The sequence below is a fragment of the Mirounga angustirostris genome, unplaced genomic scaffold (genome assembly GCF_029215605.1).
Source record: "Mirounga angustirostris isolate CCGP_5_RB_7025 unplaced genomic scaffold, mMirAng1.0.hap1 SCAF_3, whole genome shotgun sequence".
In the NCBI taxonomy this organism is placed as follows: domain Eukaryota; kingdom Metazoa; phylum Chordata; class Mammalia; order Carnivora; family Phocidae; genus Mirounga; species Mirounga angustirostris.
This window is the reverse complement of record NW_026991711.1, coordinates 3228406-3245862: the sequence shown is the minus strand read 5'-3', so window position 1 is coordinate 3245862 and position 17457 is coordinate 3228406. Positions and strand designations below refer to the sequence as shown.

The 17457-nt window shown below is 53.6% G+C and overlaps 1 protein-coding gene across 3 annotated transcripts in view; it reads right to left on the bottom strand.

Annotated features, from left to right (window-relative positions):
* IRS2 (insulin receptor substrate 2) overlaps positions 1-16723 on the bottom strand; it is a 29648-nt gene extending 12925 nt beyond the window's left edge. For 2 of the 3 annotated variants that reach the window (XR_010409911.1, XR_010409912.1), the window contains exons 1-2: positions 12194-16723; positions 1477-10006 (exon numbers count right to left, since the gene is read on the bottom strand). Coding sequence is in view for 1 of the 3 variants with exons in the window: in XM_045869701.3 (XP_045725657.1) it covers positions 12194-16181 (3988 nt within the window). In the remaining 2 variants the exon portion in view is untranslated. The remainder of the gene's footprint in view (positions 1-1476; positions 10007-12193) is intronic. The other variant, XM_045869701.3, reaches the window with a different exon arrangement.
* Between the last annotated feature and the right edge of the window lie 734 nt (positions 16724-17457).

Sequence of the window (17457 nt, the reverse complement as noted above, 5' to 3'; positions counted from 1 at the left end):
GAGGGAACACAAGCAGGGGGAGCGGGAGAGGGAGAAGCAGGCTTCCCTCGGAGCAGGGAGCCCGATGCGGGGCTCGATCCCAGGACCCTTGGACCATGACCTGAGCCGAAGGCAGACGCCTAACCAACTGAGCCACCCAGGCGCCCCCTCAGGTTTTTCTTTTAAAACCTAAGAATAACAAGAACCTCCCTCCAAGGAGGTCCTGAGGACCTGACAACATTCAGAAATGTTTCATAAATTATAAGGTGCTTTACAGATGTTTGTGTAATCAAGTATGTGATTCCTCGAGTAGGCAGGTGCTTGGCTGTTTATCTCGTTTATCATCTCCCCGTGGGCCCCCCACCCCCCACCCCATCACATCTCAGTGCCTCAACCCACTTTCAGGGCTTCTCCCATTTTCTCTGCTAGTTTGGAGAAGCAAAGTCAAGAGCTGCCATATCCCTCACCAGGCAAAATAACACAAGATGGCAGAATTAGATGACGCCAGTAAAAGGCTTTAAATGCTCTAGATATTGTTCCAAAGACTCTATTTTCCTTTTATACTGTTAAATATGAACTGATGTCTTCACAATGGCTGATCGGGCACTACAGGTTATTGTCCCTTGTCACCTCCTTCACTTCACCTAATAAGCTCTGCCTTTCTCCCTCTCCGCCAGTCACACTGATCCACTTCTCATTCGGGAACATGGCAGCAATCTTCTGCCCCAGGGCGTTTGCACGGCTACTCATTTCCTTTGTCTATATGAATTCTCCCCCTAAATATCTACAAGACCCGCTTCCTCATCCTACAAGACCTGCGTCCTCACCACCTTCAAGTTGTCACCTTTGCCCTCTCTTCCTTCCCCACTTAATTTTCTGGAGCATCTATTATTACCTACAATGCTTCACCATCTGAACACATTTCAAAATTTAATTTATTTCCTAGGTCTCAAATATAGACTTGAAGATTGAGTACCTTTTGTTTTTCTTTTTAGCATGGAAACCAAACCTGTTTCTTTCTAGCCCACACTTCAGTATTTTTCAAGGAGTGAAACATTTTAAAAGTGTTTAACAAGTAACAACTGGCATCTTCGTAATGAAAAAAATATTCAACAATTTGATTAAATCTGAAAGTTGAAGGGAGATCTAACCTTTCTGCCCCTGTCCCTCCCACCCACAGCCCTTCTTTCTGCTAAGCAGCCATTGAGTGGCATTCCCATCACTTTGTTTGGGGGCCGCAGAATAAAGGGTGGGTTCACAGGAAGAACTTGCACCACCCGAACTAAAGAGAGGACATCTTTGCGAAGCAGCAGCGGATGGTGAGCCGAGAAGAATCAGAAGGCGCAGGAAAGGGAAGCCGGTAACCTAGCGTGGGGAAGTTTCTGGAATACTCCCTCTGACAGCAAAGACTGGGCACAAAGAGAAATCCTGGGACAGTTACAGGGCACAGGATAGAGTGAGCTACACCCAGCAGCCAGGACCCCAGCAAAATCAAACCTATTGTTTCTGAGAAGAAAACCGATCCAGAATCATCGGAGGTAACCCAAGAGGGTGGCGGAGGCGACTCTGCGCTGGACTGGCTCCATCAGAACCTTCCAGCGAGCCAGCCCACTGTGAAGGGTGGACACCTCCCGGAGGGCTCCGAGCGGCTGCCCAGGGGACAGCGTGCGTGGGGAGCACCGAGGGGCCAGAGGCTGGTTTCACGTCGCCCGTGACGACTCTGGTGTTGGGACACACTGAACCTCAATCGAGTGACTGGCTGAACCGTCTTCGACTCTAGGAAATGGCTTAAGACCCGAAGAATTCTGAACATTCCAGCTGAACAGGACAGACTCCAGAGTCGTGGAGATGAATGCTTATCACCCGGAGTTATTCTAGGAACTTAATTAAATGCTCCATGCCAGAGAAACTTGGGTATTTTACTGCTGTGGTTATTTCATTTGGAACGAAGACTACTAATAAACCAGCCCTACTGATAAGCTAAACTGCAAATAGTGATAAGAAGTAAAATGGAATTAAGGTGAGTCAGTTCTACTGCATCTTTAAAATTCTGATATGACCCTAAATACCAAAATGTCATTATATTTGGAAGCTACATAAACTTTAAACTTGGGGGAAAAAAGATGCTCATTTAGAAAACTGTCAAAATAAGTAAAAGCTAAAGAATGTTTTAAAATTCATTGTTTAGAAGTCTGTCAGGCTTTCATATCTAATATTTCCACACCATGCATTATTCAAGTTTTCATTTTTTTACTGAACCAATTGAAGTTAGTTTTCTGATGCTGACTGTAACATAATTGTACGCTCCTGGATTTATAATATCCTAAAGGAGGAAGAAATACAGATTTCGCAGTGTTGCAGCTAATATATTTTCCTAAATCCCACCTAAATATTTTCAGTTGAACCGTGTATTTATTAGAAGTCTACTCAGCAAACGAATGAAAGAAAGATCTTTGAAGAAGTGTCATCGAACTTACTTGATAAACATAACTGGAGGAGGGTATGAGTAGCTAATGGTGTTTTCTGTTTCATCTGTATATACAAAGTGCTATTTTAGGTCACCTTTATGCCAGAAAACAATTTTTGAAAACCCTACTATCGTATAAGAATAAAACAGTCGCATACATTGCCACAAGTCACTTGAGTAATTTACCTTCGAAAAAATGCATCCAGGCTGCAGCGTAAGAAACTGGCCACTTTCTAGCAACTTCTGCCACTTCAGGAGTTCAGGAGCTCCACTATGTTGACTGTCCCAGGGTCCTAGTACCCCCATTTCTCATCTTCAAACAAAATCAAGCTGCTCTACACACACTAATCCATGCCTTGTTTAATCCTGCTTATTGCTCAGAGTTTCTAAAGCACGATTTGCATAGTTTTTAAACTTAGTAAGAAGAACATCTTGGCCTATTTCCAAAACTTCTCCCCCACCTCACAATCCCCCCCCGACTCATCCACCCACCAGGTACCTGAGACTCTGCTCAGGGACAGGAGGGGAGGTGCTGGCCTGGCCTGGCGGGGACAATCCCCCCAGTGGGTGTGGGTGTGGCTTCTCCAAAGGCCTGGGAATTCCGGGCTTCACAGCCCACCCCCCGCCCCCAACTGCAGTCCGGACTTTCCGCTGGCTTCCCACCGCCCCCCATCCCCCGTGCTGGGCAGGGCAGCCACGCCAATTCCAGGGGTGCTCTAGGGAAGGGATCCAAACCTCACCCCGGGAAAGCCTGCTGGGCTTCTTTATGAAGACTCCCTACAGAGCAAGCACATCAGAATCTTCATTCGTCAGCTTTTCCCTTTATCCTGGTACGTGCTCCACAGCCAGAACCGAAGAGACCGGGCACTCTGAACTCTGCTCTTCCCTCAACCCGAAAAGCTGCACTGATGGGGAGGGAAGGGAAGGGCAGGGTCTCCCTGTTTTGCTGAGCCCCTGCGGCAGGCAGCCTGGGATGCCGCGCGGCTGGGTGGATTACGGTGCACCCTGCTTACCAGGCAGGCGTGGCCCCGAGGCTGCCATCTGCTAGGGAGGAAGTAGTCTCTCCGAGGATGCTGGAGACACCGGCAGCTAAAGCAAACAAAACTGACTCACCCACCAGAGCACAAGCCCATGGAGCCCCATGACCTTTTTTAAAAACTATGGACAGCTTATGAATTTTGGGTTGTTCACGTCTTCCCCTATGCCTTGGAAAGTGGGGTTACAGTCACATCATTAGGAAGGTAGAAAAACCCTTTCTCTTCATATAAAAATTCAGTTAAATGATTTTTTTTCTCAGGAAAAAGAAATCTCGAAAACAAGACAGGCACTCATGAAATAATCCAGTCCCCAGAAGATTACCACCTAGCAACAACTGATGAGTTAACTTATCGGTCCCTGGGCAAATTCTAAATTGGTTAGTTTTCAAATACACTCATCGTTAAAGAGGTTAATGACTCATTTCTTAGGAAACTGTTAATGGACTTATTCATAATGAGGAGAATATGGTATTTCAGTTATAGAATAAATACATCATAAAGACACCTCAAGCCGTGACCGGATGGACCGTCCAGGTTGAACCCATCACAAAGATCAAGGACGTACGTTTTATAATAGAGGCTTTTCCATTTGAATTATGCCAGGAATTTTCTTCTTCTTTCTTTTCTTTCTTTCTTTTTAACAAGTAAGCACATGATCTGGAATGTTTGCCAAAGCTTCTCTCCTCTGCCTCACCAGTAAACACTGCCCACATGGTCGTGAGCAGGCTCGTTCCCGGATTTACAGCCCGCTTCCTTACTTCGGTGCCTCTGTCTCCCCTACTTCTGGCGACCAGCAGACCTTTTGGTCTATACGTGAAGCAAAATGTCCCAAAGTAAAAAAGACAGATACCACTCGTAAAAGCGCTGAGTTGTTCTGCAGCGAACCGGACAGCCCTGGGAGAAAGTTACTCATCAGTGCACAAAGGACCCACAGAGACAGAGCATACTCTATTCTTTCTTGATAATATTTACAAACATTTCTACCAACTAATTAAATGGTGACCTTGGAGAAGAAGTCTGACCTCCCTGGGCCTCTGTGTTCACAATCTTAAATGAGTTACATTATACCAACAGCTCCCAGCTCTTCTCCCTTCAAACGAACTTGCATTCCCTTCTGATTCTCAACACGCTGTGTGGAAGGCGTTTTAATGCATTTGGTGCTGGGAGGGCGGGGAGGGGTCTTCTCAAGTATAATGTACAGCCGGCTTTGCTGAAGCCGAAACAGCTGGGGCAACGGGAGCTTTCCTCATCGCAGACCCCTAGAACTCCAGGAAGCCAGCCTGGAAGCCCCCAGAGCTGACCACCAACCAACAACCTCAAACACCTGAGGTCAGCGACACAGACACACTGAGAGCCGTCGAAGTCCTATCAGATCCTAAGCTCTCCACGCTGCCGGGTGTAGGACGGGTTTAAAGAAACTGGGGGGCTTTCCCTCCATGTCCTACTTCCTGCTCACCTGCCCACATTTTACTGGGAATGAATAAATACATGGAAGAAAAAAAGGAGAGAGAAATGAAGTAACTATCACCCAGCGACATAAAAAACCACACAGTGACCTTGAGAGCTGCGTGAGGCGGGTCCAGCAAAATCCCGATGTAACTACTGGCTGTGAGCTCCGGAAGCAGAGTCTGTAGGACGCGGACACAAGGGGATAGAATGTAAAGAGCACTCGGAGACGGAACCGCAGGACGCCCCAGGACAGCGCTGGTCCGTAGCGCCGTTCCGTGGATCGCCCAACAGTGCTCCTTTCGGCGCAGGGAACCTGGACAAGTCGCGGGGCATCTCCCTCAGCGGCAGATTCCTTATTTCCAAGGAGTGGCCCTGTCTATGTCACTGGGTTTTGCAGGATTACGTGATACTGCAGGTAGGAAAATGTCTCACCACCATGAAGTGAGAAAAAACACTTTCTGGATTTTAAACAATACTGCTGACCTGAAGGGGAGAGGGGCGCACAATAATCTTTCAGTAATGGTTACAATGTCACCAGCTCCCAGCTCCAGCTGCTTTCTTTCACTGCCCATCAAGTTTTGGGACTGTTAGTTACACATAATTTGGAGGCAAAAGATGGACTGACTTAAGTAACTACTTATAAATTTGCATGGTGAAAGCACTATGTCACATTCATGAATACTAAAGATTATGCATTAATACTACGGAAAAGCATAAATCCTTCTTGAGATAAACACATGGATTTTAAGGTAATTATTAAAGTCACATAATATAAAGAAATCTATCATAATCCCATTCTTACACATTGAAAAAACTGAAATTTAATACTAGAATATAATAATTCACACACTGATTTATACCAATACCATATGGATAGATTAAAGCACCAGTAAGACTAAAACTATACTTGAGGTTATAAAGTTTTAACATGATTAGAGAATATGTCATTATTCAGTATTCGAGTTTCAATTAAAAAAAATTCACATCAAAAAAAAAAATTCACATCAAGCCTCTTGGAGCATGACTAGATGAGAAATGGAGGCCCCCCCCCCCCCCCGCCATAAACACACACACAAAATATTTGTTTCTGGAAAATCTGATACTCGAAAATCAATACTAAAGGGGCCCCTGGGTGGTTCAGTCAGTTGAGCATCAGACTCTTGATTTTGACTCAGGTCACAATCTCAGGGTCGTGTGATCGGGCCCTGAGTGGGGCTCCGCACTCAGCACAGAGTCTGCTTGTCCCTCTCCCTCTGCTCCTACCCCCATCTCTAAAATAAATAAGTAAGACCTTAAAAATAAATAAATATATATATACACATAAAATCAATACTAAAAAAAAAAAAACCCAGTATTTACAAGGTGCTATGCATAGATCATTTATCTTTAAAGTATATTATATACCACAATATTTGACCAAATATTCCAAATTTCAGTAAAAGCACAGTAGGCAAAGAGTATTTTATAAATCTTTTCTGTGGGCATCAATATCATGTATGGCATAAGGAAAGAGGGCCAAATTTGAAGACGCCATTTACCTGATTGAGTTTTACAATGTCTCTGGACATGTAAAAGCAACTTTATGCAAATTTAATATTTTTCTGGTCCAATCACCGAGAAATCAGAACCCCTAACTTGCCTATTTTATCACTTGTAAACGTGCAGCCTTTAAATTTTAACCCAATTCTCTTTTAGCGTTCCCATGCAATGAATTCAATGAAGCAGCAAGAGCACCATGCCCAGAAGGATCTTGTATCATTTGTATCCACTGAGCAAGATGGTACCATACGACGTATATTCCAAGTCCCTCTCTTTAAACTTCCTTCTGTGCCTTTTATTTCTGTGCCCAGTTCATACAAGTCTCTATGGCTTTCTAGAAAGAAATCGAATCATCACCAGCAACACTCCGCCTCAGCATTTCCCCTATCTTGAAGGATGACTCCACGAGTTCCCCTCAGAAAAAAACCTACCACTGAACTCAGTCTACAATACAAGTAAAATTAACACAGTCTCCCCCACTTAAATGTGGATAGTTTGTTTTCACAAAACAACCACCTGATCAAGGACATGCTTATAACTGATCATTTTAGAGGGTAAGAACACTTTGTTTTCATTTGTTTATTAAAATGCCAACATTAAGATGCCTTGCCCATCTTGTACAGAAATACACATTCTCCTCATGTCTGTAGTAGACAAAATCGGCAGCGAATTCCCCTATTATTAGTGGACTCCGGTGAAGAACGGGCTTTGGGCGGCGCTTTACTTCCCTCTGAGTTCTTCCCCACTCCACTTGGCAATGCAGATAAAAGAGTAAAGTTACATTTTCCCTTAAGTTTCTAAGGTGAAACGGGAACACTTGATTCTGTGCTACCCAAAAAAACAAAACAAAAAGAACCCTCTCCACTTGCCAAATCTGATACCAAAAGTTAACCAGCTCTTGGAACTATGCTTCTACAGAAAATGCATTAGTGGGAATTTCAACAGAAAACCCATTATACCCATGCTGTTCGTTAAACTGCTGCAAGTTCTCCTCTCCAGAAAAAGAGAAAGATTCGTTTAATCCATATAGCTCCAAGGAAAATAAAACATTAATTATCTATGAGAATTCCTTTTGTGGGGGAGGAGGCCTGTGGAAAAGCAAATGACTCAAGCAAACTCTGGAGGTTTCCCTACCCTGTCTGACAACCACACAAATCAAAACTTTGGAGTGGCTCCCCTAATTAAATCAACCCAGGCCCAGCACTGGATTCAGCGGCTGAAAGTTCAAGGGTTCTGGTTTTCTTTCAATACACCCCACATTGACAGCCAACACTATCAGTTAAAAAAAAAAAAGGTATATTCTAATTAAAAAATGTTCATCTTGACAGTATCTCTTGACATACAAACAAATCATAAAAGGTAATCAAAAGGACAGTCTTAGTGTAGTTTCGGCATTAGGATGCTGTTTTCCCCATTGTTATTCTCCTGTGTAATTTAAACCACTACTTCATTGCAATTGATAATTATCTATGAACAACATCTCACCTTAAGTAAAGAGGGGGAAAACATGGTTCCTGGCGACTGGGGTGTTAACTAGCAAAGAAGCAAAAAAGACACGCGTTTCTTAAAAGGGTATTAGCTCCGTTTTCAGACTCTGAGTTTGTTTCTTTGTTTGTTTTTTTAAGAACGTTCATGGACAAAAGTGACTTTCCTGTAAATACTCATGGTTTCAAGGTAGTAAGTGTCAATAGCATCAGTGGGTTTATGAGCAGGATCCTTTAGAAGAGTGTTTTAACTGTTCTTCATTTTTATGATCTGCTGGACCGCCCAGTGGCCAAAGCCACGGAAGGGAGAGGGTTATAATTACCCCATTTTACAGACAGAGAAAGTGAGAAAGTGGGGTTAAATGGTTTTCCTCTGTCACACAATGACTCATTAGATCAGCAACCAGAAACCTGGTTTCCTGATTCCTGGTTTAATGTTCCACATACTATGCTTCCTTCTACGAAATACTATTTTTGTAAAGGTTTCTCTTTCAATAAAGGAAGTAGAACGAGTCACGTGACTTTCATTCACGAAAGCCTGTGTGTTTTCATTAGCACCTTGGTTGTCTGTGCCTGGGAACAGGGCCGGAGCAGTGTTATTATCTTGTTGCAACAGGAGCTGGACAGCACGCACAACAGAAAAATAAAGGGCATGTGGCTTGTCAAGCAACTGAAAGATATTCAAGTTTTCTTTGCTTTCGGACTTCCAATAGGCAATCCTTTTAAACATAAATCGTGATTATACTGTTCCTTTGGAGACATTCCTCTTATCCCCAAATTCTCTGACCATAGGATATGAATAAATAGTCCTTTTATCAAGCAGAATTTAAACACAGATGCTTTCAATGGTAACTCTTATCTAATCTGCCTTATACATACATGAAAACCAATTTTAGAATAAAAATCCCACTAAAGAGGAACAGAACACTAAGATAGCACCTTTTACGATAGACACCAACCTCCAATCACGGCACAAAAATGTATACAGTTAGTTTTTAAATGCTGCTTTAAAGCACAGTAAATCCTGTACTATATTTCCAGTTCTGAAACAACAACGCTCTGACAGATTGGTTGGATTTTCCTACACACACACACGCAAAACACACATTAAGGACCTTCCCTTGCTCCCAAGTAAGATGCATAATTTAGAGTTCAATTTTGATTTGCTCTGGATTAATATATACAACTATTGTATCATATATATTATTATTATATCTTAATCCAGAGCATGCGCGCGCGCGCACACACACACACACACACACACACACACACCCCTAAGGTATACTAACTTGTTTCTTTGGTTCCGGCACCAAAATCCCACCATCCCCAATTCTATTGTAAACAACTATCAAGCACTGCAGGAACCTTATGTCTTTGTTACCACTTATGCAAATGCCAAACCCTACCCAAACAACCCCGAATTATTCTGCTTCAGCATAATTAATGACGTTTCCCCATATGGAGCCTGAGGAGCTCAGTGTGGACACATAAGCCACTCCTGAGCACCAGGCCAGTGCACGCAATGACCCAGGAAGTTCTTCTCCTATTTCATCTTCAAAGAAATGCTTTCCAAGTCTTCTTTCCTATAAATCATTCTCCCAAAGGACGCTTATCTCCTGTGAACTTTTTATTTATGAGCACCACAAACAAATTTCTACACGCACACGTGAGTTAAATAAAAGTGGACGTTCACTTTGAGTTCCCTTCTGGCTCCGCAGACCACAACTCAGGTTCACGTTAATTAAGATGACATCCTTGTCTTTCCTGTTCTACTGTTCTCTGTGTCACATTAGTTTACTAGAAATCCATTTAGCATGCAGTCCTTTTAAAAAAAAAACTGTGGTTTTGGCACAATGGATCAATTGCAGCTCTCTATTTTGCTTAAAAATAGTCCTTTTCCTTCTTAAATGGGTGTTTACCATAATGCCCCCAGAGACTCTGGAAAAACGGCATGCAAATCCAATCTCATCTTTGTTCAGCCACCATAGAGCATATGAACTGCCGTTTTGGTTTCAGAGTCCTGAATCCTCTAGGTTGGAAGGAATTTTCTACTGGTGGGAAAACAAACAAAACAAGCTAAATCAGGTCTCGAACTAAACTTATCTCTTGCAGTTTAAAATTTTCCCTAGTCTGAAAAGGGCATTATATCATACATGAATCACGCTTCTGAATGTACCTCCTTTATCAGAACGGCCTCGAATCCTTTCAGGCTTGGCGACGAAAACCCCAGCTCGCTCCTCCTGCTGTAGCAAGAACCCACTCCTGGGGCCTGGCTGAGTCCAGTCCAGGTTTTCGCTGCCTACTTCGCCAAAAGGCGTAAAAGGTGTTACGTTCTCAGGCTGCTTTTCTGATTAGAATCAGATTTCAGCAAAATGTACTTTCATGTTCACTATGGCATATACCCCATACGCCCATCTGGGCATACGAAAAGAATTTTTGTGTGCATGCATTTTTTTTTTCCCCAACTCAGTTCCAGTCATGCTGGGGTGTCACTCTGGGCTGTGTCCTGGACGGCAGCTCACCCTCCAACTCCCTGACACACACGAGCCTTCTTCCAGAAGTGCCTGTTGTGCTTAACTCCAAGCAAAGTGACCTTCAGTGGAGAGTTATCGTTTATGGGATACATTCTGGCAAGTTCCAGCTGATGTCATTAGATGCTCAAGCACCACATTCCTGATAATTCTCTGTGACTCTTTTCATCTTTTACTCTATGGTTTTAGTAAAAAAAGTAAAACGCTCTCCCTCTATTATGTTAGAACAACAGGCTACTTACCCTACAGCTGCACTTTTAAACCGCAGGGACTAACAGTCCCAAGCATACGCCAAACCCTACGTTGGACTTAGACGGCGTCCAGCTACTCTGTTTACTTTAAGAACAAAAGGCGCATGGATCCCCAAGCCACCGAGATCATCACTTCGGTCCCTCTGCAGCCTGCTGACCTTAAGCCAGCATCCACAGAACACTATTCACTGCTTCCTGTTTTGGGGTGGCCCCAGAGCCTCTACCTTACTAGCAACACCCACCCCCACCAAAGAAAAATTAGGAATTGAATACTCACTCCCTCCTGTTCCCCAACCCCCGACCCCCAGCCGCTCAAAGTTTGAGCTCCTTAGAATGCACCACCAGCTGCAAGCAAGCACACCCCTCTCTCCTCATTGGATATTTGACGAGACGGTGAACAATACGGGGCACCCTCCTGTCCAGTTGTTCTGGAAAAGACCTGGGAGGTTGTCTTCCACTTACTCTCTCTAAAGCACTGATTCTAAATCCCGGCCACACGTTCCCATCACCTGGGCAAACTCTGGACGACGCTGGTGCCTGGGCTCTGCCCACCGGAGGCTTTGCCCGAATGTGTCTGGGCGAGGCCCGGCAGGTCCACCCTCAAGCCTCCTCAGGTGAGCCTACCGGAGGACAGGGTGCTCCGAGGATGCTCCCCGACCAGCAGCATCAACACCACCCGGGAACTTCTTAGAAGGGCACAGTCCAGGCCACACCCTACACCTACTGCATCAGAATCTCTGGGCTTTCTACAGCCCAGCCATCCAGGTTTAACTCCGACCAGGTGACTCCCAGGTACGCCCGGAACCACTGCTCTTACGCTGTGCGCACACACTGTCACCACTTCAGACCCTCAGGAGAAAAACGGTGTCTCCTGCGGCAAAGCCCCTCCAGTTTCCGTGTAAAACTGAAACGGTTAACTGTTCCTGTTGCTGTCACCAAAATGGACGCTCATTTTCTAAATGACTTGCAGGCCTGCTTTTATAAACTTCGGGGCTCAGCAAAGATCAGGTGGGACCTGGCTCCAGGAAAACAAAGGGAAAGGTGAGGGAGCTGTCAAACTTGAGGCCAAGAGCCCGCACCTGGCACTCTGGGGTGGCCGACCTGGGGAGACATCTGCCCTGGGAACCGATGGGAAGGGGCGGCTGTGGGAAAAAAGACCTGGGGCTCGGGGAGAACAACAAATCCAAGTCTCCTGAGTGGGAAGCTTCCCGTTCAGCTCAAAGACCCCCCGACTGCTCTTGGTGTTTGGAACAGAAGGAAGCCAGGGGAGCCCACAGGAAAACAAAACGAGAAGGCTGGTCCAGTATTTTGGCGCTGGGGTCAAGGTGCTGAAGAGGAGAATGGCCGTGAACCCGGAGCGGTTCACCGGCTTCCGCACCCTTCCCCCCGCCCGTCCCCCAGCCGTCCCCACCCCCCCCCCCCGTCCCCCCCCATCCGCAAGGTCCAAGGGCCTCACCTTTCACAATGGTGGCCTCCTTCAGGTGATGGGACAAGAAGTCAATGCTGGCATAGCTGCTGGCGGAGGGGAGGGCGCCGGGGCCCGGCCCCCCACACACCCCACCGCCGCTGCTGCCCCCCACGGCGCTGATGAGACCCCCGAGGCTGCGGGTGCGGCCCCAGGCGCTCTTGTCTCCGGGCTGTGGATGTGGATGCTGCTGCGGGGTGGGCGACAGCCCAGGCTCGTCCCTCACGTCGATGGCGATGTAATTGAGGCCGTTCTGGAAGCCGGCAGAGGCCTCCCTGCGCATCGGAGAGCCACTGCCCCCGGGGCAGCCAACCAAGCCCCCAGGCTGACCCGGCGCCCGTGGGCGCGCCTGCTGGGGGGGCGGCGGCTGCAACTGGCGGGGGGACGTGGGGCGCTCGTCTGCCCCACCCAGGACGCCGCTGCCGCCCCCTTCGCTGCTTTTCCTGAGACAGACGTTTTCCACAGAGGCCGAGTTGTGGCGCTTAGGGTTATGGGCGAAGGACGGGGACACGGGGGTCACAGTGGTGGTCGAGGAGAAGGTCTCGGAGCTGTGGCGGCGGCGGCCCCCCTGTGGGTCTGCGCGGATGACCTTGGCTCCCCGGTGCGGGTCTGGGGGCTGGCTCGCCTGCAGGAAGGCCTCCACCCCCGACACCTGATCCATGAGACTCAGCCTCTTCAAGCCGGACGTGGGGCTGGTCACGCGGGCACCTTCCGGCTTCGGGGGGGCCGCGATGGGTTGCGGCGGGGTGGCAGCTACGCCGAAGGCCATCTCGGTGTAGTCCCCACTGTCCCCAGGCTCCGGGGACGAAGAGCAGGCAGCGCTGGGGCCCTGGGAAGTGGCCGCCTGGGGCAGGCGGTACAGCTCCCCCGGCGGGGGCGGCGGGGGCGGCTGCGGCTGCGGGGAGGAGGTGGGGGCGGGAGGGCGCGGGGGCAGCGGCGGGTAGGGGGACGAGGCCTCGGGGGACAGGAGGGCATCCAGGGAGCCCACGGGGTCCCCGCTCCGGGGGCCCGGCTTGGGTGACTTGGGCGAGCTGAAGTCGAGGTTCATGTAGTCGGAGAGTGGGGAGCGCTGCCTGCTGTCGCTGCTCGTGCCCGGGGTGCCCGAGCCTAGGGATGAGGCCGGGCTGCTGGCCGACAGCAGCGAGGACGAGGAGGCCGCCGAAGCCAGCAGCGGAGGCGCGGGCGGAGACAGGCGAGCGGCGGCCTCGCCGAAGTCAATGTTGATGTACTCGCCGGGGCTCTTGGGCTCGGGCGGCAGAGGGTACTCGTGCGTGCTGGGCAGGGTCTGAAGCCCCTCCAGGGACAGGCGTGTGGGCCGCACTAACCGGCAGCGCTGGTTCAGGCAGCCGTCGGGGCGGCCACCAAGGCTGCCGCTCGGCCTGCCGGGCGAAGGCACTACTGGGGGAGGAGGCTGGGAGTGGCCGCCCGCCGCCGCGAGGGCGCCTGTGGACGGCGCGGTCCCCGGGCCGGCCGGCGGTTCCAGCCTCTCTTCTTCCAGGATGCGCCCCACGGGGGAGCTCATGAGCACGTACTGGTCGTTGTCCCCGTTGCACGTGTAGGGGGCCTTGTAGGAGCGGGGCAGGGAGCTGTAGCAATAGCCAGGGACTCCCCTGAGCATCTCCCCGCTGCCCTGCAAGGCTGCCGAGAAGAAGTCGGGAGGGGTCCCCGAGGGGCCCGCGTCGCTGGGGGACATGTTGAGGTAGTCCCCGTTGGGTAGCAGCCTGGCGTCGGCATGCTCCACGGACAGCCTGGAGCCACACCACATGCGCATGTACCCGCTGTCCTCGGGGGAGCTCTCGGCTGGGGAGCTCGCCTTGTAGCCGCCCCCGTTGGCTGGAAAGGCCCTGCCGGCCGTAGGGGTGGGCGCCGGCACTGCGGCTCCCGTGGGGGGCAGGGCTGCGGCGGCGGCGGCGGCGGCGCGGGGCTGCAGGATCTGCTTCGGCGCGGACACGCTAGTGGGGCTCATGGGCATGTAGTCATCGCTCCTACAGCTGCCGGGGCCACCACCCAGGAGAGCCACGCCAGGGGTCATGGGCATGTAGCCATCGTCGGCACCCAGGTTACTGCTAGAGCTCCTATGGGACCCGATCTCGATGTCGCCGTAGTCCTCGGGGTAGGGGTGGTAGGCCACTTTGGGAGACGACACGGGACAAGACGGGCAGAGGCGGCCGGAGCTGCCAGAGAAGGTGGCCCGCATCAGCGTGTATTCATCCAGGGACGCAGAGGAGGGCTGGGGCACCGGCCGCTGCCGGGCAGGTGTGGTCAGGGAGTAAGTCCTCTTCCTCAGCCCTCGGTCCAAGTCCTGGGCCCCATCCCCCGAGACCCTGCGGTAGGGGCGGCCACAGTGGCTCGGGGGCCTGTCCATAGTCATGTACCCGTACAGCTCGCCCCCGCTGCCGTCCCTGGCCGGGGGTGTCTCAGCGATGGACTCGGGCGTGTTGCTCCGGTGGCCGCAGAAGGCTCTCAGGTCCCCAGGGCTGGAGCCGTACTCATCCAGGGACATGAAGCCAGGATCGCTGGGGGAGCCCGAGGCCGAGGCGCTGCCGCTGGAGGGCCGCCCCTGGTGCAGGGGGTGCTGCAGGTGCGGGTGCGGGCCCGGAGGCGGCGGGTAGGAGCCGGAGCCGTGCCCGCTGCTGGACGACAGGCTGCTGGGGCTGGTGGCGGCTGGGGGCGAGTGCGCCACCGGCATGGACATGGAGCGGCTGTGTTGCAGGGCGCCCCCTGCCGGCGCCGGCGCCACCTTGCTCGCGCGGGCGCCGCAGCCGCCGCTCAGGGTGTGTGAGCGGCTCAGGGGCGCGCGCACCGGCCCGGGGCTCAGGGGACTCCCGGCCACCGACACCGGCCTGCCGCCCGCCGCCCCCGCCGCCGCCCCCGCCGCCGCGCCGCCGTCGCCCTCGCTGGCCGTGCGCACCCGACAGGAGCTGCACTTCGCGGCCGGCGGAGTGGCGGCCAGGCTGTCGGTGCGCGAGCGGCGCACCAGGCCCGTCTGGCTGGGGGGCAGGTTGACCAGGTGGTGGTGGCGGCGCGCGCCAGGGACGCTGATGGGGTGTGTGGAGGACGAGCCCGACGACTGGCTCTTACTGCGCGGCCGGAACTCGAAGAGCTCCTTGAGCGCCTTCATGGCCTCCAGGATGGTCTCGTGGATGTTCTGCGCCACCACCGAGTCGTCGGCCTGCATCCACAGCTCACCTGGGCCCGTGACGGCCGACCGGCCCACCTCAATGAAGAAGAAGCTGTCCGAGTGGCCGCAGCGGCGGATGTTCATGAGCTGCAGCGTCACCGACGGCTGCTCACAGTTGAGCTTCACGAAGCCGATGGTGCGCGCCGACAGGCACAGGCGGTACACGCCCGTCAGGTTCTTGCTCTGGCCCAGGCCCTTGGGCTTCAGGTTCACCTGCCACACCTCGCGGTAGGCGGCCGTGGCGGGCGCCACCAGCCCGTAGCTGTCATCGGCCGCGGCGGCGCCGGCCGAGCCGCCCAGGGCGCCGGGCAGGGAGGCGCTGCAGGACGCGGCGGTGGCGGCGGCGGGGGGCGCGTCGCCGGCGCGGCCCTCGCTGACCAGGTCGGTGAGCGCGCGGTACCAGCCCTCCTGCTCCTGCTCGTTCTCGGCCGCCACCGCGAAGTACTCGTCCTTGGTGTAGAGCGCGATCAGGTACTTGTGCTTGGCGTCGGCGCGCTTGTTGATGTTCAGGCAGCAGTCGAGCGCGATGACCCGCTTCGGGGCGCCCGCCTTGCTCCGCCACTTCTTCTCGCTCTCGTAGTACTCGAGCCGCGGCGGCTGCGGCGCCGGCCCCCCGCCCGCGGTCGCCGTCGCCTCGTCGCCGGGCCCGCGCAGCACGAAGAAGCGCTTGTGGCCGTGCTTCTGCTTGCGCAGGTAGCCGCACTTGCGCACGCTGTGGTTGTTGTTGTTGTTGTTGTTGAGGTTGGGGCCGTCGCCGCCCGCCGGCCCGGGGGGCCCATGCAGCGGCGGGCTCGCCATCGCCCGCGTTTCAGGCCGCGCCGCCCGGCCCGGCGTGGCGGAGCTGGGGGAGAGCGGAGGGGCGCGCGGGCGGGGGCGGCTCCCTCCCCTCCCCTGCTCGCCCGCCGGAGCCCGCGTCCCTCGGGCCCAGGAGGCGGGGAAGGTTGGGGGAGCCCGGCGGGGCCGGCACCGCGCGGTGGCGCAGCGCCCTCCGCGCTCCGGGCCCCGGAGGATGCCCGGCGCGGGCGGTGGCCGCCCCCCGGCCCGGCTGCCCGCGGCCGCTGTCTCCCGGGCTCTCGGGCGGCGCCTGGGGACTCGCTGGCCGGGCCGAGAGTCGGGGTCCCCGAGCCGCGGAGCCGAGCCTAAGGCGCGCGCGGCCGCACCGGTCCCGCCGCTGCGCCGCGCTGCGGGGTGCCGGGGCGCGCCCGGGCACTCGGGGTCCGCGCCGCCACCGGGGCTGCTGCTGCTGCTGCTGCTGCCAACGGCGACCCGGGCTCGTCGCGGTCCCCGCCGCACAGTGAGTAACACATCGCGCACCGAGTGACTGAACTAAGAAGAGCAAAACAACATGTGACTCGGCGTTACGCAGGCACACACGGCGCGGCCGCCCCGCCCCGCCGCCCGCATTGGCGCCGCGCCCCCCGACGGACGGCCCTCGCAGCCAATGGGAGCAGGCCGCGGGGGGGCGGGCCGCGCGCCCCCGCCCCGCCCCCCTTTCTCCCCGGGCTGCGTTTCCCGCCGTCCCCTCCCCCTCCCGCGGAGGCCGGGGCGCGGGCGCGGTGGGGGCCGGCCGAGCCTCATTAATCAGAGGCTCGTTGTGGATGCCGGCGGAGGAGATGCCACCCAGGGCGGGAAAAGGGGCGCGCAGGAGGGGCGGGGGCCGGCCTCTGCGCGGAGGGCCCTTCCCTCCCGCCCTTGACTCAGTTAATTGGGCTCGGAGCTTCCGCCGGGGAGGGGGCCGGGGGAGGGGACACTGCAGGGGGCGGGGGCCGGCGGAGATCAAGGGCCGAGACCGCCAGCCGGGGCTGGGCGCCGGGGGGGGTGCGGGGGCCGCAGCGCCCCTCCTCGGGCCCCGCATCGCCCAGCTGCCGCCCCACGCGCGGGGGCCCGAAGGGGCAGTGAACTTGGCTGCCCTCGCGTAACCCCCCCCCACCATCCTACACACTTGGGCGAGCGGGTCTGGCGCCCAAAGTCGGGGTGGGCGCGGGCCCGCCCGCCGCGGCGGGTTTGCGCCTGGGTGGTTCCCGGGTGCCCGGCCCGCGCCTTGTTTACGAGCATCACATTAGTCACCGGTGAG